Source organism: Camelus bactrianus, chromosome 33 (genome assembly GCF_048773025.1).
Source record: "Camelus bactrianus isolate YW-2024 breed Bactrian camel chromosome 33, ASM4877302v1, whole genome shotgun sequence".
NCBI lineage: Eukaryota > Metazoa > Chordata > Mammalia > Artiodactyla > Camelidae > Camelus > Camelus bactrianus.
The window spans coordinates 7,198,754-7,222,326 of NC_133571.1; the positions used below are offsets into that span (position 1 = coordinate 7,198,754).

The following is a 23,573-nucleotide window of genomic DNA, read 5'->3' on the forward strand; positions in this document are numbered from 1 at the left end:
GCTTTTCAAATTTGTGACAGTGGTATATATGAATAAATTAAAGATAATCCCATTAGATACGAGACAGTGAATTTACAGAGTAATGAAAAGTTATAATGGTGAAAGTCTTACGAAGAATATGTTGGTCAAGATAATTTGTGTTCGTCGTAGCTCTCCTTGGCTTCCAATTCCTAGTTCACTAGAAGTTGCATGTGTGTGAAACTCTGAGTGGGAGTCCCTGGATAGAAGTAATATGGCTACAGCTACCCTAGTCCGGACCCTAGTAGCCCTTTCCACAGCTTGGTCTGCAAATTAATTTCATCTCATTGTCTTGGGAAAGCACAACAATGAACACGGAAACCTGTTGGGGAAGTTGCAGTGACATAAGTCAGCAGTTTCCCATGTGGCATGTCGGTTGCCATTGAGATTAGAAAACCTCTCATTCAAAATCTGACCCAAAGCCTGGCAGACCCAGTGCATATTTACTCTCAGTGTAGGTAAAGATTGGCCCAGGTGCCTTCTCTCCCAGGAGCTCCAAACATCCTCTACCTGGGGTGCAGATGATCGTAGCCCTTAGTTTATACAGAAGGTCTCTTCCCAGCAGATTGACAGCATTAAGAGATGAGAGTGGCATGTTCCTCCCACTTGAGGACCTGTTTGCGCAGGAACATCAGAGGAGAAAGATGAGAAAGGTTGTCCAGAGATGCTCACAACTTGTGTGTTTTTCTGGATGCAGGTGAAGCAAGAAAGCTCCGAAGAAATCGCAGAGCACAGGGTTTCGTATCTACAAGAAAGGATAGGAGAAGACTATGGCAGGAAAAAGAAACATAAAAGGCTTTTCTTGTCCCAGCCCTGAGGCCCCCCTTGTAGGTCAGTTTTGCTCATCAGTCTGCACCATTTGCCGGTTGTTTCCTGTCTGAGTTCCGGGGGCGGGGGCGGGGCGGGAGGCCTCCTGATGGGGGTGGCGGAGCCTCACAGTTTGGCTGCATCCTCGGCATCTTCCTCAGTCTCTTGCAGCATCGCTCTTCCCAGCGTCCTGTTTTTTCACAGCAGCAACGCACTGACTCTGCACCAGCGCGCCCTGCCTTGTTTGTTGGCAGCCCCTGAAAAGCGCTCCCTTTGTGAATAACCCTAGGCAGATAGCGCTACAATCTTGAGTTTCTTTTTGTCTTCGCCCTTCTCCATGTTTTCCCCCAAACTGGATTACTGTGGCCAGTACCTGAGAAACTGCCTATCCTTTGTCATACAGATGCCTTTTCTCCTGCTGGTGCTTGAATTCCAGCAACAAGGCTACCACGAAAGTGGAGAGGGTTAGGGGTCTGCTCTGATCCACCCCTAAGTCCATCCATCCCCATTAATTTAGAAGAGGGCTCCATGAACCGCTGGTGGAAGTCACCGGGGGACGCAGGCAGCAGCGTCTCCCAGGCCACCTTTTGGAGAAAGACTTCAGTCTGCCGTCAGGACACGCATCCGAGGATGGAGGGGCAGCCTGAGTTGCTGCAGGAGGTGCCTGGGGCCACGGTGCTCCCTCGTGAGGGGGTGACCATTTGCCCCATCACGCCTTTTCCGTTAGTCAGGCAGTCATCCAAGGCACCACTCCAGGCAGCAGGCAGTGCCCATCCACACACACAGGGCTGTAAACTGAAAAATGCTGTAGAAAACCTTGGCACATTTTTGCAGATCTTTTCAGGGCACTGGAAATAACTCTTAAGACAGGTATCAGCCAGGGGAAAGGGCTGTGGTAGTCGTGACCACATCTGATCCAGCCAGCAGCGCTGGATAACTTCTGAAAGGCATCTGAGTCCCTGGAACTCCAGAGGGAGGGCTGACTTTCCTCAGTAAGTTGGTTGGACAGCACTGTAGTTTTAGGCTCGTTTTGCTGGTTAGTAGCCTGACTCCTTTGGGTTCCCCTTCCTTCCGAGTTATCAGGGCAGCCACTTGCCAACCTGATGCCTTAATCCCAGAACAGCCTCTCATCCAAATTTTCAGACTCCCAGTTCCTTCCCCTGAGTCATTTCTGCTTCCCTCACTGTGTTTTGCACGTTGAGTGTTACGGGGATTCTCGGAGGTGGAATCCACATCAGATCATTCAGAGAACGTGGCAATTCGCCCTCTTCCAAAGGGAAGTTATCCCCAGGTCCTAAAGCCATTGGGACCCATCTATCCAGAAGTCGTCGCCTCCCTCGAGGTCCCACTTTGAGGCAAAGGAGGGTGAAGGGGAATCGGAGGGGCCACAGCAGAGAAGGGTTGAGAACCTGGAGAAAGAAGAAAGGCACGTTCAGTTTCTTAAACTCTTCCTTCCGTGTTTTAATTCATTCTATATGGCTGTCAGTTCATTCCTTCATCTGTCTTCTGAGATCCAGAGATACCAGTAGTCCTTTTCTAAAAATCTGTAGTAAGTATACCAGTTTGTCTACTTCAAATGAGCCTTCCTCTGGCCACCGCAAAGCAGAATTTTTATAAACATGCCTATTCCAAACATGACAGTAAAATCAGCCTTTTAAAAAAGAGACCTGCTGGCAGGCTCCTTGTATTTTTCTTCATTAAAGCCAGCGTTGAATCACATGCAACCTCCAAGTCTGCGTTACCCATTTTGCTCAATAGTAACTCCGAATTTGCAGTGACAATTTGGCATTTTCCCTGGGAACCCAAACCCACTCAGCCAAAGGACACTTTCAGCAAGCACTCAAGGTCTCCTGCGTAATCAGCAGTGGCCACAAATCTGCTAACAAATTCACCAGCAGCAGGACTCACTTGAGGTATAACGTCCTTATTGCCAAATTGTTGAAATAAAAAAGAAATTAAGGCCCAGAGGAACATGCCAGTTCATAAATATAGAATTAGCTATTTTTACTACTGAGGGGAAAAAGCCCTAAATGCATGCAGATACAGCCCGTAAGTGGCCACAGAACTATAATGAGTTTTCTTCTCTATTTATGTCGAATTAAGGCTTCAGTTTATAAATATCATCCTACGTTTTTAGAAGACACTCAGCAGACAGTTAATTCACACCAGTAGCGACAGCGACATTGTGCTCACTCTGATATCCTGTTTTTCGTAATTTTTTTTTTAAATCAGGCTGACTCTGTTCTTGTAATTCTGTATCAGAGCCTCCTGCAGTTATGTAGGACCTTATGTCCGACCCAGCACACACGATTAGTCACGTCCTTCCACACGCCCCAGTAAGGTCAGGTCAGGTGCAGGCTCCCGCAGCCCTCTCCCAGTCTGGGGCTGCCCCACCTGCAGTCTGGAGCCACCCGGTAGTTGTCTGCTCAGGCTGTTGCTGTTCCTAGGGGTGATTCTGGGCCTTGGCAGCTGGCAGGGACTTCCAAGACTTACAGCGGCCATGCCAGGGATTTCCTTGTCGTCAGTTCATTTCTTTGGCCTGATCAGGAGAGAACTGGCTGGGAAAGTATCGGAGACGCAGGGACCAACCCCGCACATCCCCAGTTGCCTGTCTGCCTTCCCGCACACCCCACAGAAGAGAAGACATTCCCCTTCTCCTTTGCGAGATCTAAGGCTGGGCCAACTGCTAATCGCTTTAAATCTGACTTCAGGTAACTATGGGGTTTGACGATACCTGGATGTAGAATTACTATGTTTTAGAGAAAGCACGCCTTCAACTTTAGTATTGCCTAACTGCCCTCCTGGCAACTCATACCAGCTTACACTCCCACCTGTGATGGATGAGTTCCTGCTCTCTCACTTCCTTGGCAACATCTGGTGTTTGCAGTCTTTGTTTTTTTCCAGTCTGATGGGTGTGAAGTGGTGGCTTTAATTTGCATTTCTTCTGTTGAGCATCTTTTCATATGTTTGTTGGTCATTTGGGTTTCCTCTTTTGTGAATTCACTGTTTGTATCTATTGCCTTAAAAAAGAAAAAAACTGGTTACCCTTCTCAAGATACAGGAATGCTTTATGTATCCTGAGTCCCACTCTTTTCATCCGTCCTGTATGGTGCAAATGGCTTCTTCCAGTCTGCGGCATTTTTATTTTGTTTATGGAGTCTTTACGTGCTCAAAGGCGTCCTTCTTTTCCTTGATTGTATGCGGTTGTGTTTTCTTTCAGAGTTACTTCCCTCTCCTGCTGTGAACGTCTCCTGTAACGTCTTCTGAATGTTTTACGATATTTTCAAAGTTAAATCTTTGCTCTGTACACAATTGGTTTTGTGTAGGTTATGAGATTTTAAAAATTCAATTTTATTTTTTTTCCGCATAAATAACCAATTGCCCTAGTACCATTTCTTAAATGGCCCATCTTTTCTTCATCGATTTATGGTATCACTTATCATTTATACACAAGTGTGTGTGTCATCTTAGGCTCATCACATTTCTGTTTTTTAATCTTTGCCTGTACCTGACTGGATTTCTGTCGTTCCATACTAAAGTACTGGGAGCTAATGGGGAGGTTCCTCCTTCCTTGTTCTTCAGAATTGCTTCACTATCCACGGCTTTTTGCTTTTCCATATTAATTTCAGGATCAGCTTCTCAAGTTCCATAGAAAACCCTCTGAGGATTTTTATTGGGACTTCAGTGCACGTACAGATTAGAGAATTGCCACCTTCATAAACTGAGTCTTAACCACCCGCAAAGATGGCGTGTTTTTCCTTTCGTTTAGGCCTCCTCTTGTGCCCTTTAATACAGGTTTTCAGTTTTCATTTTCTCTATACAACTTCTGCAATATCTGTTCTTCTTTAGATTTGTTGGGGTTTTGTTACTATAACAAATGGGATCTTTTTTTAAACACCTTTACTGTGGTGTGGTTCCTGTACAGCAAACTACATGGGATCATTTTCAAAACTAAAAGTTTTAATTGGCTTGCTGGTATATATCAACACGACTTTTTTAATAGCATGTTGTCTGTATGACACAGGCTTCTGATGTCAGTGGGAATCTGTTCTGTGGCCTAGTACACAGCTCGTTTTCTAACTGTTCCATGTATTCTTGGAAAGATTTTCTCCTTCCTAATTTGGTGTGGAGCTTTGTGTATGTCCACTAGATCAAGCTTGTAATTGATTATTCAGTTATATATATTCTTACTAAATGTTTTCTGCTCCCCCTGCCAACTAGTAGGATTGTGGACTTGTTCATTTCTTCTGTTGATTCTGTGATCTTTTGCACCACTCACGTGGACATTGGGTTCACCGTTACTACAGCTTCCTTGTGAATTGTTCCCTTTTTACTATTATGTAATATCTTTTTATCCCTAGTAATGTTTTTCCTTATAATATCTTTTTTTCTGATAGTAATAGAGCTTTGCCAGTTTTCTTTTGGTTTATGGTATGACTAAGGTAGCCATTAAGGATGCGTTTAGTTGCAAGTAACAGAAAACTTGACTACAGTTTCTTAAATGTTGGAGGCAGGGTTTTTTCCCCTCAAATAACAAGGTGAGAGATTGATGTGGGTCCATGAAAGTTCATATGTTTCTGTTTGCCACTCGCAGCATGGCCCTTCTCCCCAGGAGGTTATGTGGGATGGCACTAGGGCTGTGGGTGGAGGGGAAGGAGCAGATTCTGAGAACAACCTTTCTTGTCAGTGTTGCATATGGTACAATTCCTGTGTTAGCATCTGTGGGATCCGTGTCCCGGGATTGTAAGTGGTTTGCTGTTTACACAGCTTACATTTCATGAAAGTTCTTTAATTAGAAGATAAAATCTTCTATTTCTACAGTAAAATATGATGGTTACTTTTACCAAATGAAGTCACCTGGAAGAAAATGCTAATGCAGTCCTCTCTTTAAAGCCAGAAGCAATTAAATGCTCAAGTGTCAGTTAACGAAATGCCATTGCTGACTAGCAGAGCATAATACCCTTAGATTTTCAAAGCATTAATGCAAAATAAAAATAGTTAGGTCTTAGCAAGCTGGGTTTTGCATTTAGGAATAGTTAGCCTACTTATCCTGGCAAGAGATGATAACTATCATTTTCTGTAGTTTTTCCGAAGACTGATGAAATTTCACTATTTTCCGTGAAACCTAACATCACTCTGTATCATTTGCTGGGATATTATCAAGGATATGAGGTAACTCTTCTTACCTAGAAAATGTACCTCAGACTCCCCTTTCCCTTACCCTTTTCTCTGAAACTTCCATTGCATCTAATTTTACCTCTAACCTTGTCCCGGACCACTATGACAGCTCTGTGGAGCATGAACAGTTTGCATTTATAGCCTTCAGCATCGACAATGCAAGTTGGTCTATTTCTGTTCTGTCCTTCAAATGTGATTAGCCATGTTTAGATGGTTCTGGTGCTTCCCATGGGACCCCTCGAACAATATATTAATATACCTAATGCTTGATTTGTGCTAAAAGTTAACAGAGCATTTACTTACCTTATTCCATTCAGCCCTCCTTAGTCCCAAGAAATAAAGATGTTTCCTTTCTATATAAGAATGGGGCCTTCAGAGCTCAAACTGTTAAATAATGTATCACATTCAAAGCAAGAGACTGTTTCTTTAAAAACATTAGAATTAGAGTAAGTATTACTTTGAATTATTAGGTTAAAGTGCTCAAGTCCAGAGGCTGGTGCTAGATAAAAACTGAGTGGCTACACCGTTAGTTGGGCATTGTCTTTTAGGTACTAAACTGCTGATCCAATTTTGAATACCCTTTTGTCATCATTAATCCTTGTCCAACACAATATTGCTAAACCAGGTGTCTTTTCATGGAAGGACATGGAAAGTATTCCTTGTATGAGATTAAGCATTGAGTTTCCCCTTTGAGAGCGCGTGTATACATTGTTTCACGTTGGCCACCTGACAGCTGTTGTGCTTTACCTAAGCGTTGGATTGAACTATATGCATAAGAACTCTTGAGAATGAAAAGTTTTGAGAAACTCGTACTCCAGTGTTTTTAGAGATTTTTTTTTCTATATAACTTTTATATATAAATATATATATTTTTTTTAATTGAAGTGTAGTCAGTTTACAATATTGTGTCAACTTCTGGTGTACAGCACAGTGCTTCAGCCTTACATGAACATACATATATTCGTTTTCATATTCTTTTTCACCATGGGTTACTACGAGATACTGAATATAGTATATGATTTTTTTACCTTTAGCTGGAATTGTTCCTGCTGGGGCTGAAGTTTCTTTCCCCTATCCTCTTGAAAAGAGCGTGTATCTAACTAGTTAACCTGTATTTACAGCTTCACATTTGAAAGCTCACTTTTCTTTATTCTCCCCACAATAATCATGCCAATTTTCTTTTTCTTTTTTCTCACAGATTTGTCCCCTGCTCAGTTATCTTAATACTTCCCTGAGCCATGAAACCCCATCTTCAATTTGAATTTCTTATCACTGTTTTAATTATCTTAATGTTTCTCTTTACAGATTTGAATTAATTGAGTTGAATTTGGGTTTTGTTGTGTTTTAAGTGCTCTAAAATTATCTTTCAGCCATGGAAACAAAGAAGTATTTTCCTGCCGAGGAATAAAATTGGCGGTGGATTGGTTTTTGGAAAGAGGCCACAAAGATGTTACAGTCTTCGTTCCTGCTTGGAGAAAGGAGCAGTCCCGGCCCGACGCTCTCATTACAGGTGAGCCTGTTAGCTCCCGTGGGGACCCCTGCAGGTGTCTCCTTGAATAATATGTTTACCTGTTTTTGTTTACTCAGCCTGTGTGACTGCCACATTCTCTTGGGTGGGAAGTAAAAGTTTTCGAGTTTAAAAACTGTTTATGTTAACTAATAAGCAAGTAATCCTTTCTATGTATGCCAGTTTTTCGTTTGTTTGTTTTTTACTTGGAGACTTCAAGTTTTATAAAAATTCTGACCTTTAGAGACATGCTGGGCGTCAGGAGACCTAGATTCAAATCCTGGCTGTGCCAGGTACTAGCCGTGGCACTTTGAGCAACACACTTGACCCTTTTTGGACTCCCATTTTCTCACTTCCTGTAGGAAGTTCGACTAGGTGACAATCAGATGCTGGCCACTGCAGATCAGAAAAGACCTGTGAGACCCCGGGGGTATGCTGTCTGGTGTCAAGTAGAAGGAAACGACTCGATTCCAGTAAAGTCCCTGTATTTCGCATTATCTTGTCATCTTGAAATGTATGAGCGTCAGACAAAGATGTTCCCTGTCGCTGTTCATTATTGTTGCTGAACACTTTGCACAAGTTTCTCAGTCAGTATCTAGCCCATCCCCCAACTCTCTCCACCTCCAGCATTAACGAAAGCTGAGGAACGTGTGTGACGAAAACGCTTTTCAAATCAGAAACACATGGAGAGACCACCCAGCGTGTACTTAAAGGGAAGATTATTTTAAGACTTTATTTGTATCTATAATTGTTAAATTAGCATAAGAATCCATAGACAAGTTATGGTGCGGCTCAGAGCCCTGGAATCAGACTCTAGCCTATATAAACTGTGAAGTGGGAGACGTGGGCTTAAGTCTGTCAGTAGTTCCAAGACATTGGATAACTTTGGAAAAAATATACGTATTTAGATCCTTATTTCACACCATATAGCAATAAATTCCAGATGATTGAAGAATTAATTATCAAATCTCTATTAGAGATTATTTTTAGTCTTTGGCTAAGGAAGATCTTTCTAAATTTAAAAATTTTAGAAGAAATTACAAAGAGATTGATTTAATTGGATCAAACGTCTGTATTTTGGGAAACTTTCTTCAATAAGACTTTTTTTATTTGCCTAAGAAAAAATACAGTAAATTAAAAAAATCCATGTCCTTAACATATAAAGATCTCTCACACACTGATAAAACAATAACATGGTAATAAGAACAGACAGCTCACAGAAGAGTGTAAGTACCAAATAACAGAAAACAAAAAAATGTTCAGCCTCATTAGTAATTATATAAATGCAAATTTAAACAATTTGTTTTTCAGCCGTGAAATTAGCAGAGATTTAAAAAACCTGGTAATACTCAGTGCCCCGAGGGAATTACTCCCACACTTCCGTGCAAACATAAATCATGACAGCCTTTCTGGAAAACGGTTTGGTCTTGAAATGTTAATACTTGAGTCTACTAGTTCCCCTTCTGGGAATACTTCCCCAGAAAATAGACGGAAGTACAGGCAAAGATTTTTGACCACAATGACATTCAGTGTAATGTAACTCACAATAGAGAAAAAAATGGGAACAAACCATGCATCCATTAGAAGAGTGGCTCCATAAATTAGTATGTCTCTATATGATAGGATATGCAGTATTAGAATATTTAGGTGGAGTTTTTAATGGTCTCAGGATGTGCTCTTTTACACAAAAGGCAGGCTTTACTATTGTGTGGGTGTGTGCACAAATATACATACATACCTACGTGGACATCGAACGTCTCAGCAACAGAAGGAAGTAAGTGCTTAATAAAAGATTAGAAGAAAATATGCCAGAATATCGTCAGCAGTTGCCTCTGGGTCGTGGCTTTACAACGTCTTGTTTTCTCCTCACTTCTTAGTACTTTTTCTTACTTGGCAAGTTTTTTACAGGAAACTTGGAATACAGCAATAATCGGGAGATAGATAAACTGAAAAAGAAGAAAACAGTATTGAAACATGTAAATGATTAGAAAGCTTCTGGAGCATGAAAGGAATGCGGAATCAAGAAAAAGGGAAGCGGGGCACTCCGTGCGAGGCGTGGCTGAGCTTCAGCCCTAAAGGCCGGCCTGCCTGCTGGTCTCTGGGTCGGCTCTCAGCAGGCAGTGTGCTTTGTAAAACGTGTGCGACTGTTGTCAGAGGCTGTGAGGCGTCTTCTCCTCCAGGAATAATTCTCTTGACTGAAGCCCTCACGCAGCCGATCCCTGGTACAAGGAAGAGTCCAGTGTTTCTTCACTGTGCCAAAAAAGAGACTTGATAAGAAACATCTTAAAGTTCTCGGATTTAGGTAGACTCGCGCTTTGCACAGTCTTCCATTGATTTAGCAAATATTTAACAAGCAAGCACTAAGCTGTGTATCAGGCACTGTGCTAGGAACGAGGGACTCAGTTAACTTACAGCAGTACTGAACCCATCTTTATTTAAGTCAGGATTATTGGTCCTAATTAATTATTGCTAATTATCTTCCTAATTAGTCCTTTTAACCTCCTCAGCTGTTAAAGAAATGCAGATTAAGCAGGATGGTGGTGACTGCTGGGCCACCATCCACATCACCCCTCCAGTCACTCCCAGGATGCAGGCACATCCCATTCGAGTAGACACTCCCACAAGGAAAGTGCCGTGGATTAAGCCTGAACTCAGACAGGGCATCAACTGGAAGGCATCAGACTGTCCATCTTTAAGTAGCTTATTTGTCCGTTTCAGGGACACTCATAGGGTATCTGCTAACAGATGCGCTTTCTGTGCTGAGCGCTGGTGGGTACACAGGTAAACGGGGCACCTGCCCTCAAAGTGTTTGTCAGGGGACACACACAGTAGTTATCATGTGGCGAATCCTGTAGTTGAGACTGGGCTTTTGGTTTTGTACTGGTTTCCTGTGATTTTTAAAAAGAGGTCAACAATTTCATGCGTCTGTTAAACAAACTCCAGTTGAAGGCCGCGGTGTGTGCTGAGAGCTTGCGAGGCTCCGTGCCATGTGCTCTCCCGGGTGGGAACTCACCCCCTCCTCACAGCCTGCAGGGCACATCTGAGGACACGGAGAAACGGGCTCAGTAGGACTGCGACTGCCAGGAAGAGAGGGTGGCCGGAGCTGGGACCGATCCTCGCGTTGCTGATTCTCACACCCGTATTTCTTCCACTTCTGCTCTGCTGCTTTTCTAAGCCTTTTTCTGGTCTTAATGAACTCATTTGTCTGGAACGGCATGGAATCTGTATCCATGTCACTTTTCCGTTCCCCTCCGCTCACACCATCTCATCCTTCTGCTGTGGCTGTCACAACCCCTGCCCACCTAGTTTACAGGCTCGTCCAGCCCAGTAACAGGCCTCCTTGAGGAGAGAGCATCCTTCATCTTGGGGACCATTGACCCTTAGCACCATACCCAGCAGAGGGGAGGCACATAGTAATTATCCACTGAAGAGAGAGACTGAAAAAAAGTAACTCCAGTTAATAAGCATTGGGAAGTGAACCTTTTTTTTTAAATCATGACATCTGTCTGCTTATTCCTGGCACTCTGCACCAGAATTTACAGTGGTGGGAAGTCAGGGAGGGGGGAGCCACAGGAGGAAGAAGCATGGTGAGGAGCGAATTTTCATCATTAACCTAAACATGAACTCTAGCATCTTTATTTAAAATCACTAAACAAGGCTGTAGAGTTACCGAGTGCCGTTAAGAGTGTGCCAGCCAAAGAGAAAATGGGTATTCCCCTACCTGTCCACTTTTAAAAAAAAAAAAGGCTGTTTTCCCCACATAATCACTTCTCATCTCTTATCCGCTCAGTCCAGCCCCCACAAGACTGCTGGCCTCTATTAGCACCTGCTCCACAGGACGGGGCCCAGCACAGTCAGTGGCCACGCCCGTGACAGTGGTTCGTCGCTGCCCCCTCTCTCTGATATGTCTGCATCTTAAGACTCTTCCCTTTAACACCGCGACCTCTTCTACTTTTCAGACTCTCCCACCATCACATCCAGCAGGCAGAAAAACAGAACTACAAAATCACCAGATGTGGGGGAGAGGACCTGTTGCTCACTCCTTAACCCAGCACAGCTGCTTTGTGAGGGTGGCGTTGCTTTGTTAGGAACCTGTAAGAGGCCCCATTCACCCGGCAGTGCTGGTGACTCCAGCTGTCATGCGAAGGCTTCATGTCATGACAATCAGATTGGCTCGGTCATGTTTAAGTTTCACGCTTTTAAAGTTTCTAAAGCTTTTAAAAGTTTTAAACTTTCTGCATTTTTCAAGTTCACTTTTTGGGCTATTTTTAACACCTGTTTTTATTGAGAATCCTGAAGGAAAAAATGTCACTGGGAGTTACAAATGTTGCAGCGTCTACAAACTGGAACCACAGTCCCTGGTTAAATGGTCACATGCATCCAGCTCGTGTGACAAACACTCACATTGTAAGAAAGTTGCTGGACACACTTCGTATGTGTTTATTCCTGAAATTCTACCCTGATTATTCTTGCAGATCAAGAAATTCTGCGTAAACTAGAGAAGGAGAAGGTCCTGGTGTTCACGCCGTCCCGGCGCGTGCAGGGCAGACGAGTGGTGTGCTATGACGACAGGTTCATCGTGAAGCTGGCGTTCGAGTCGGACGGGATAATCGTGTCCAATGACAACTACAGGGATTTGGCAAATGAAAAACCAGAATGGAAAAAGTTCATAGATGAGCGATTATTAATGTACTCATTCGTCAATGACAAGTAAGTAAAACCCCTTACCTATGGTAATACTGCTTCCCTGCAAGTTTAACCACCCCAGGCGTCTGCTACAGAAGCCCTTTCCCTGCCACTGACCAGCCCTAAGACAGGTTTCCTCCAACCACTGACCCCCCTCACCCTCAGTGGGAGTCAGGAAAACTGCATTCAGGCCTCCGGAGGCCCCGTGTGAGGCACAGGCCGCCCTCCACTCCCTGTCTCCTGCGGCTGTGTGAGTGACCCACAGCAGCTGACGTAGGGACACTGGCCACCCTCAGAGGATGCAGACGGAGAACGTTCTGACCGCCAGAACGCCGCCTTTCAGTGTCTGCCTAGAGCAGTGACAGCATACTTAAATATACGATTTCTTTTTATTGAGGTACAGTCAGTTTACAACGCTGTGTCAGTTTCTGGTGTACAGCACAATGCTTCAGTCATACATGAACACACATATATTCATTTTCATATTCTTTTTCACCGTGAGCTACTATAAGATATCGAGTATAGTTCCCTGTGCTCTACAGCATAAACGTGTTTATTTATTTTATATATACCAGTCAGTATCTGCAGATCTCAAACTCCCAGGTTATCTCTTCCCACCCCCTTCCCCCCTGGGAACCATAAATTGTTTCCTACGTCTGTGAGTCTGTTTCTGTTTTATATGTAAGTTCATTTATCTTTTGATTTTTTTTTAATATTATAGCAATGTAAGACTCTAGTCATGATTAAGTCAATAAAATGGACAAATGACATGTGCAAGCGGGTCTCCTGAGAAATAAGTATACAGTTGATCCTTGAATATCATGGGGCGTAGGGGTGCCAACTCCCCAACCCCTGCACAGTCAAAGATCTGCATGTAGCCTGGTAGCCGGCCCTCCACACACGCGGCGCCAGCCCTGTGGTCTGTGTTTACTGGGGAAAAAACCCAAGTATCTGTTGTGCACCTGCACCGTGCAGAACCATGTTGTCCAGGGGTCACTGTATTTACCAGTACGTGGGAAAAGCTCACCTCCTGATAATCAAAAATGCAAACTAAATCTACAAAGAGTATATTTTTTCACCCACTTAATTCACAGAATTAAAAAACATTTGTGCATATGCCTCATGCTGTTAAAGATATAAACTGATAGTTTGGCCTGGATCAGCAGAAGTCTTAAAAACAGCCTCTCAAGCCAGTAATCTCATTTCTTGGAATATATAATGAGGAAAAGAGGAGGGCCAGATATGTTCATTTCTGTATATTTATAACTTCAAGGTGCAAGGATTCAAAGGCAAGTAAAGTTACAACAAAGAAAGCTATTAAATTGCGATACATCTCCTGGTGGAATATTATTCAGCTATTTAGAATTGTGATTATGAAAGCTATTGAGAAACATGGGAAAATATTCATGTTAAAAAGACAAAGCATAAAATTAAAATTGTGTTTGTGTGCGAACAGAAAAATGACCATGCAACACACAAGTGGAAAATAATTGTATTAAGATTGTGGGATTGAGTGATTTTGTTTTCTGTTGTTAAACGTTTAATGTTACCACATTGTTTTCATAATATTAAGCATCATAGTTGCTAAGTGTTATTTCAGGCACGTTGATACTCCCTTAAGAGTTCATGCATTATTCCCATTTTGTGGGTAAGCACTTCGTTCATTTCATGTTCACACAGTGACATAGCTTAGTAGTAAAACTCTTCAATCATAAGTTCTTGACAATATTCATGCCATGAATTCTTGCTTCTGTTGGACACTCCAGACAAAATAATAAGTTTATTTCCTTCAGATTTTTTCTATGTCAACTGAGAAGTACCTGATTACGGTGAGAAAAGCATGGAAGAGGAGTTAGACAGAATTGAATCTTGACGATGCCACAGATAAAAAAAAAAAATATCTCATTCATCTAAGCCTCGATTAGAAAAGTGTGTTCATCTGTAAAGGGGAGCTAACACGTCCAGGGGTTACCATTACGGTGCGATGAAGTGGTGTGTGTGCGGCGTCTGACACGTAGCAGGTGTTCAGGTAGTTCCGCCTTCCCTTCAGCCCTCCCGCCGCTCCCTTCTCTCCCTCAGCCCCTCCTGCTGCCACCCCACCTGCTGCTTCCCAGGCTTAGTGTTTATCAGGCTCTCCTAAGTCATCACCGTGGTCATTCTCTACAGTCCTTACAAAATCCCAAGACTGAGAGGAAGGAAGAACTAAGTCTAGAACATGCTAGACTCAACACTTATTTGAATTAAGACAAATACAAATTCAGCTTGAAACATTTGAATTTTGTTTTCATGAAGAAAACCTGTACTACTTTTTTTTTAATATACCATAAATGTTGAATTAAAATACATGGATTAAAATTTCAAAAAAATACCTTAGGGTGAATAATCTTCACATTCCATCTTCGGAATTAAATTACCCACCTGCTCCTTAGAGATAATGTTGTGTATGTCCCCGACAGGTTCATGCCCCCCGATGACCCCCTTGGGAGACACGGCCCAAGCCTGGACAATTTTCTGAGGAAGAAACCTATTGTTCCTGAGCACAAAAAGCAGCCTTGTCCATATGGTAACCTTCTTTATGAGTATTTAATACAGTATGTTGTTAAACTTTTATTATTAAAAATAAACACTTAAAATTTTGGATGGCATAGTATGTGGTTCTTTTGATTGTGATGAAATCTAAGAAAACATCTTAGGCATGAAAAACTGTTTTTACCGAGTTGGGTTCCATGCAAATGCATTTCCCTGAATTAAAACATGGTTCCAAAGAGTCAGTTAATTTGGCACGAAGTTAGTTTTCAGGTAGATAAAAATGTGGCCTTCTCACATCCGGATGCACATCAGAGTAGCATGGTTTTGTCACATTACGGCGGTACGTTGTGCTCTTCAGAACAGAACGTCCTGCCTGATTACAAAGTCATACAGGAAGGGAAGGGGCAGGTAGGAGCTGGGGACACGCGTGTGAAGGGGTATTAAGCAGAAGCTCTGGAGGCGGTCGTGGCTCATCCAGCCGACTTTCCAGCTGCTCTTGGGAGCACTGGCGTGGGGGACTGCAGCGTGGCGTTTCTCCAAAGCAAGGCTCAGAGTAGCTCATAGCCCGGCCACCTTTGTTTTTTCCCCAGTTTAAGAGAGTAGTGCCAAACTGATGCTTGGGCTCCAGCAGGACATCCTTTGCCTAACTGGTCTTCCTCTTCCTAGGGAAGAAGTGTACCTATGGACACAAGTGCAAGTATTATCACCCCGAAAGGGGCAGCCAGCCCCAGCGGTCAGTGGCTGATGAACTTCGTGCCATGTCCAGAAACACAGCAGCCAAGACGGCCAGTGAAGGAGGGCTGGTGAAAAGCAACAGCGTCCCCTGCAGCACCAAGGCCGACAGCACTTCCGATGCCAAGCGAGGTGCTCCAAAGAGGCAGTCGGACCCAAGCATCAGGACTCAGGGCTACCAAGACCTAGAGGAGAAGCTTCCCACCAAAAACAAACTGGAGACCAGGTCCGTCCCCTCCCTGGTGAGCATCCCGGCCGCTTCGCCTGCAAAACCCCAAAGCACTACGTCTCTAAGCAATGGCCTTCCATCTGGAGTTCACTTCCCACCTCAGGATCAAAGACCACAGGGACAATATCCTCCAATGATGATGGCAACCAAAACTCATGGAACGCCAATGCCTTATGAACAGTATCCAAAATGTGACTCGCCTGTTGACGTTGGGTATTACTCGATGTTGAATGCATATTCAGCTCTGAGCATCTCAGGCCCGCGAAGTCCCGAGAGGCGCTTCTCCTTAGACACAGAGCACAGGGTGAGCTCGGTGGCCTCTGACTGCAGCAGTGAAGGGAGCATGAGCTGCGGGAGCAGCGACTCGTACGCGGGGTACAACGACCGGTCCTACGTCAGCTCTCCGGACCCCCAGCTGGAGGAGAACTTGAAGTGTCAACACATGCACCCTCACAGCCGCCTTAACGCCCAGCCGTTCCTGCAGAACTTCCACGACCCCTTAACCAGAGTGCAGAGTTACAGTCTCGAAGAGCCAAAGTACCATCACAAGCCGCCTCTCCCGCATCTGGCGGTGCACCTCCAGCACCCGGCCGTGGGGGCGCGGTCCAGCTGCCCCGGCGACTACCCGTCTCCCCCCGGCGCGTCTCACGCCAAGGCCCCGCACCTCGGGCGCTCCTTGGTGGCCACGAGAATAGACAGCATCTCTGACTCTCGGCTGTATGACAGCTCTCCCTCCAGGCAGAGGAAGCCTTACTCCCGGCAGGAAGGGCTGGGGGGCTGGGACCGGCCGGGTTACGGGCTGGACGCCTACGGCTACCGGCAGACCTACTCGCTGCCGGATAACCCCACGCAGCCGTGTTACGAGCAGTGCGCCTTCCAGAGCCTCCCCGAGCCGCAGGAGCCGGCCTGGCGGCTCCCGTACTGCGGGGTGCCGCCGGACCCGCCGAGGTACCAGGACAACCGGGAGAAGGTATACATCAACCTGTGCAACATCTTCCCGCCCGACCTGGTGAGAATTGTCATGAAAAGGAACCCTCACGTGACCGACGCCCAGCAGCTGGCTGCAGCCATTTTGGTGGAGAAATCGCAGCTGGGTTATTGAGAGTTGATGCATCTTCGTGGTGTTTTAGTAGTTTTTTGTTCAGCTCAAATGCTGAGGGAGGTTTGCTACAATAGCACATGTGATCTCCTTCTCGGCAAGGAGGTTATATAGTATCCATTTATGTGAAATACTGTATCATGGAATCTGTATGTACAGCCCCACATAGTGGAAGTATCACGGGATTGCTTTACATTCAAACTTTTTTTTAACCTTTCCTTTTTAAAGCTATATATCCTTGGCTGGAAGTTTTTCCAGTTTGATTTATTAGATGTGTCTGTGATCTTTGATATTAATCTTTGGTGCATCAGGGGTTTATATGCAGCACTTTTTAATCCTTGTTTCATGGTTTATTAACTTGGTGTTTGTCTATCAATTGCAAGCAATTCCAATACCTTCAGAATGTTGAACATTTGACTAGACCTAGCAGACTATTTTTTCAAGCCGAGCTTAATTGGAATCTTTTACAGCTTTTTAAGTTATTTTTATTTGGGGAAAGTGGGCTTCTTTGTGCTATAATCATTATTTATAGAAACAAAGATATACTACAGCACTGACTTAATATTTTTAACAAAATGTAAGTTACCAGTTTATGTTGAAATGGGTAACAGTATATATTAGAATGATTTACAAATGTGGCACTTTTCACTGTTTTATTTTTGTTTGGATATTTTGTGTTAAGTAATTAGTTAATTTAATATGGTTGACTTACAGGAAGGCAGATGCAATCAATGGAAAAAATTGTTTCCATTTTTTTTTTTTATAAAAAAAGGCAAAAGCCGTAACTGTTACAGTTTAGAGCTTGTTATCCAGCTGTGATGTGCTTCTAGACAGTAGACCTGGAATTGAATTCCTAGATTTCCATTAACCTGTATTTTTAATGTGTTTGTCTTTTTGTTTGGGGGCACAACAATACTGGATAAAATAACCCTTTCACAGTACTTGCCCGTTTTTAATGAATCTAATTATTCTCAATGCAACTTTTATATTTAATATACTCTTTAGCTTTCCTGCTATTTATCAAGGCTGGCCTGAGGTGGTTTTACGTGTTGAGGATATGCAACATTTATTGATACTGCACTATAGAAATGGTGATGGAGGAGTTGTAAATGGTAACTTAAAATTTTTGTAAGATACTGTATATTTTCCATTTTCCTGAAGGTAGTTTTTTGGGGGGTCAGTTATATTATTAAGGCCAGATTCTTGCCACAAATAGTGTAGTTTTTAGATACAGACTAGAGTCTGTTCTAGTATTAGTAAAGGATATTTCTGGTTTCACAGTCATGGGTTTTGCTGGGTGTGGGTTCCTTTCTGTCGGTTAGGAGGTAGACGATGTGGTGAGTGGCAGACGGCAGTGTCACTGGCACGACTTCACGCTGCCTCCAGTTTGTGAATGTTGCTGAGTGTAACACACTCTGCAGGCTGCCTGTTTGTCCGGTTATCCTGGTCTTTACCTGCCAGAGCTGGAAGTAAAGCCCTGAAAAACCAGAAGATACCTTTTACTGTTGATACAAATTGTATCTTTTTAACTATAAGAACTATTTTGATTTGTAGATCTAGTTAAAACACAAACGTGTAACTACGATTAGACTTTTGGGCAACATTTTATCCCTTATTTAAATGCAAAATTTTAAGGTAAAATTGAAGTCTAGAGTAGGGTAGAAAATAAAAGTAACAATTTAGGTAAATAAAGTGTCTGTCTTAGTTTTATATATTAAAATAGAGTCAATGAATTTATTGGCATTTTCTTTCTCCTAAAACTTATCTAGCGTGAACTTAAAATAAAGGTAAAATGCTGCCTGAAAATTACGTCCAAGCACCTTTGACTAGGACAACATTTTCACTACTCATGTGACACCGTGTGTCGCATGCAGTAGGATTTGGGTTTCAGTAAATGCTTCTAAAAGGCATTGTGCATATTGACATATCCAATAATCTGAACCGTGTTCAGCAAACCTAATTCAGGAAGGTGGGGTTCTCTGCAGTGGCTGCTGCCGTCTGTGCGGTGGGGTGCCCCTCGCTGCCGGGAGGGGACACGGGCGCTGCCACCCACGCCAGACCCAGGCGCGGCCCCGGAGCGCCCCGCTCACTTGAGAAATCGTTCACCTGATTTTGTCGGTCACTCTCTGTAACAAGTTTAATGTAGAGGCCAACCCAGTGCCAAAAATAGGGTTACAAACGTGAGGTACCTTTCATTTCAGTTATATTTATTCTAAGCTTTTTTTTTTAATTTAAGTATGAAATCATTTTAAAATGATACATGTAGGTTTTGCTTCCGTTTTCTTAATTTCTGCATTTTAATTATTTGGAGATTCTGCCAAACTTGATTAAATTCATTTAAATGAGATCTTAGGTGAAATGGCTATCATGGCCTTTAATTTGACTTCCTAATGCCTTTAGCTAACTCTGGGTCACCGCTTCCTGGAGTGTAGACTGTGGACAGCAGTGGAGCTTGCCACCACCTGTCCCGAAGTGAGTAGCTCTGAACAGCCACACTGAAATTCCTCAGTGTAAGTGACCCAGTTAAGAAACTGCAGTTTTCTTATGTCAAGAGGCAGTCTGTCCCCTGACCCCCTTTTTGTTTTGTTTTGGGTTGTTTTTTTTTTTTTTTTTTTCGGTTTTTCTGAAGCACCAGTTTTGCTTTCAGAGCTGACGAATGAGATGTTTGGCTGACTTTAGATACTGCAATTTCTTAATGATCTAAAGCAATAAATGAAAGGGTCCATCGTTAAAGTTAAATCCATAGCGGATCCCAAACCTTCATTTTAGCCAAAACTTTCACCTTAATCGTATCTTTTACCAGACTTGCTAACAGATAACCCAAAGAGGTGTGTTAGTAAGTGGAGAAACTGCCCAAAGTGGTCCACTGAGAGAAGAGGAAGGATTCAGACTGGCACAGTCTGTCCCGGAGTAATGGAGAGCGACTGTCCTTTACACAGTGACTCCCCCGAGTGTTGTCTCTGTGTCTTTGTACAGAGGGAGCGGTACCCAACTGGCCAAATTCTGGCCCTTAGTATTTCCTCCTTTCTTGCACGTGATACATAAGTTTTCACTCTCCTTTTTACAATCTGTGTATCCTGATAGAGTTTGCCATTGACCTAAACGTTTGAAAGAAATGCACACCGGTATAAAATATTTGATACTGGTAGAAACTTGAACTTTGTGTTTTTATGAAAACTCATTTATGAGAATATGTAATATAACCAAAAAGAGTGTTTTTATATATATATACTTATATATATATATATATATACACACACACACACACACATTCATACATGCATACATATCTGTTATAAAGTATTAAAAATGGGAGAGTGATACGCTTTTGATAGCTAACTTTTCCTTAATTGAACTATGTTTCTTTGAGTTATGGATGACCAAGTCTGGTGTCTGGATGACCAATGATAAGATTTAGAACCACTTGAATGGAAAGCAACTCTTTGCTGGTTTTATTCCTGGTATTTTTGAAGAATTATTTTGATAATTTTAATAGAACATGTAAATTTTAAAACACACACACACAAAAAAAAACGTTTAAAGTAGTTTTGATTCTACAGATAATTTAACATGTCTTTTATGGATGTATCTATATGTATAAGACAGTAATATATTTATAAAACAAATATACTTTATGTCGTAGTTGTTAGTCTGTGACAGGTGGGAGGGTGGCTCTGGATATGTCTGTGTGTGTTTTGAAAACTCTCAAGCTATTTTTCCTCTGACTTCATGGCATTTACCCTGAGGTATATTTGGTTTTTGTTATTCTTTTCTGCTATCCAACTTCCTTATTCAAGATCAAATAAGACGTCCAGTCGCCCAGCCATTCTGTTAGGTGTGGCGCATCCATTTTATTGCCATCCAACTCCTGGAGACTTCCTGGGTGACCTGAAGTCAAAACAGGTTATGGCCAGAGAGAATGGTTATGTTCCAGATATATTCAACATGGGAACCCAGCTAGGATGCTCAGACTCCTTGGTACGCACCCACAAATAAAACGAAGTGTAAAATGCATGTACTGCACACGTGCATTAGCATAAGAGAAAGCAGAGTGCTAATCAAAGTAGAGAAACAGATGCATTACTTTAGATCAGTCTGGGAAGCCCCTTAGGGCCAGAGTTGACAATTTCTGTAAAGGATCAGACAGTAAGTAATTCAGGCTTTGAGAATCACATGGTCTCTGTGAACTACTCACCTCTGCCCTTCCAGCGGAAAAGCAGCCACGGGAAATATGTAAATGAATGGGTGTGGCTGTGTGCCAATAAACCTTTATTTTACCCGTGGGCCATAGTTTGCTGATTCCTGCCCTAGAACGAGAGAAACAGGCATATTAAGCAGAAAATCCTGATATGTGTTAATATAAGAAATAATAATTATTGTTCAGTTGGCCTTCAAAGAAAATGTTATTGGTGTCCTTCAAAAGAAGATTGTAAGACAGTCATATTAAAGCATCTTAATTCACTGATGTTTTTGGCCTGGCCACAAACATTTATTAGAGAGATTTCGTGTGTTTAATCACCAAAAGCATTCTGTAAAAAGATGTTTTAATAAATATCGAAATCTTTTCATGAACTTTCTATTGATAAATGGGAATCCTTTACCTACCTTTTGTTTTTTTTAAGGGCCTCATGGACCAAAAATTCCGTTGTAGTTTTTGAGAATTAACATATAATTAGCCATAAAATACTTTAAAGACTGCATCTATCAGTTACATTTCTCTGCTGGTTTTTGACTTCTGAAAAATGACAGACCTGCCCTTCTTTAAAAATGGTTTTAAAGAAGACAAATATATTGTAAGTTCACATACTGTAACTTTATTCTGTAAGATTAAAACTTGTGACTAGTGGAATCGTAGCTATACTGTGAATGCACTTGCTGTATTGTGATTCTCTTTATAAATAACAGTGTCTCCTGGCTCTCTGCAAACCTTTAGTGTAGATTATGTTAAACACCTTAGGACTGTCCTTGGTGAATGATGTTCTGAACGTGATCGTGTGTGATTTTAAATTCCTTGGAGTACATGCTGTGTACCACGTTCATTCACAGGGCTTTGTAAATTGTGATAACATCACATCATTTCCATAGGAACAGAAAATAGTTTTGAATGTTACCATCCACTTACGCTTTCTTTTAAGATTGGACTATAACTCTAGGTTCTAACAGTGTTCACAGTTTTAGATGGTGACTTAATTTTTTTTTTATGCTGTCAACCTGCTGTTTGCTTTTTACAGTAATACTCTGTGATATGTTAGCCATGACTTTCTCCCTAAGGTCCTTTGTCTTTCAGATTTAAAAACAATTTAAACTGACCACTTGACAATTTGGAAGTAAAAAAAAAAAAAAATCTGTGCATGTTCCACTTTATAAAATTTGTAGAGTTTCATATTTTAAACCATGTACCAAATTTGCCTATTTTCTGTCCAGACATCTCAGCAGAGACAAACTGTTGTTCATTGAAGCTTTTGACCCCTTTCTTAAAGCAGCTTCTGCCTCAAGGGAAAAAGACACTGAAGAGGAATGGTTTGTTTTTAAGAACACGCTTTAGATTTCCTTTGGGTTGGGGAAGTTAGCAGTGTCCCAGCCAACACAGAGCACCCACCAACACGCGCGCTTCCGCAGAGACGTGGACGCAGCACTATAACCTTTCCTTCTAGGTTTTCTCCCCCCAAGCCGTAGGTGTATGCTGAGAGTAGAATTTCCAATCTGATCCTTCAAACTTTTCTTATAGGAAAATAAGGCAAAGAGTATGTTTAGAACAACCATCTGATAAACTGATGTGATGCGTTTGCCCCATGTCTGTTCTCTGTGTTTCTGTAATGGAATTTTTTTTTTCAACTCCGAAAAGCAGTATTTTAGACCTACTGGAAATCCGTATCAAAACAGCTATGTGATTCTGCCACTGAGAGAAAAAAAAAATTAAAAAAGATTCATTTTCCCTATGGTGGTTTGTTTTTGTTTCATGAAGAAATTGACCTCACACAGCAGCACAGATGCCACATAAGGCAAGCATCCCTCTCTGGTCCACGGCCTGCCTCGTCCGGCGGCTAGTGATCCATCCTCTGCAGGATGAGCGCACATTCAGCGCCCGTGCGTTGGAGCCGTAATTAATTCATATGAAAATCGCAATTAAATGCCAAAGACAACTAGTCTTGAGGGAGTGGGTGTGCACAGCTCTGTGGTAGAGGGGTTCAACCCCCGGTACCTCCATAAACCTCCCCTGCCCATCGCCCCCCCAAAAAAGGCGGCTAGTCCTACCTTATGGTTCTAATTAAGTTTCCATTCATGATTAACCTCAGCTACTTCTGCTTCACATTGAGGCTTCTAGATCCCCTCTTGTGAGCCTCTGTGGTACAGATCTTTCTAGTTTTCTGCACCTCTCCTTGCATGAATCAAATGTAGCGTCTTACTGACTGACGCTGCCCCAGGTAGGTTCACTTCCCTTCTTTTATGACCAACTAAGAATTAAAAATACTCTATTTCAGATGCGGTCACAATTCTGAAATTAGCTCATGATCTTTATGATTTAACACACTCGTGTGTCAGTGTGTAAGAAACTTTTATTTCAGAGAGCAGATGTTTTTCCCCTCTTCGTTGCTTTTCAGACTCTTGCTTTTCTTGTTATTTTTTTCCCCTAAAGTTTCTATTTGTCATTGTCAGGTATTCCGTACTTTCCCACTTAAGCTATTAAACTGGGGTTTTACGCATTTAGGTAACTTGGGCCTTGTCAGCAAATGATTATTGTAATGTTCAGCTGTGGTTGGCGGAGAACTCGGTATACCCAAAATGAG

General features: G+C 42.5%; 1 protein-coding gene across 3 annotated transcripts in view; it reads left to right on the forward strand.

Annotated features, from left to right (window-relative positions):
• The window catches only part of ZC3H12C (zinc finger CCCH-type containing 12C), a 71,845-nt gene extending 49,121 nt beyond the window's left edge, over window positions 1-22,724 (forward strand). For all 3 annotated transcript variants that reach the window (XM_074357170.1, XM_074357168.1, XM_074357169.1), the window contains exons 3-6: window positions 7,374-7,513; window positions 11,986-12,220; window positions 14,653-14,759; window positions 15,392-22,724. In XM_074357170.1, coding sequence (XP_074213271.1) covers window positions 7,374-7,513; window positions 11,986-12,220; window positions 14,653-14,759; window positions 15,392-16,788 — 1,879 coding nt within the window. In that variant the 3' untranslated portion in view covers window positions 16,789-22,724. The remainder of the gene's footprint in view (window positions 1-7,373; window positions 7,514-11,985; window positions 12,221-14,652; window positions 14,760-15,391) is intronic.
• Window positions 22,725-23,573: the final 849 nt, after the last annotated feature.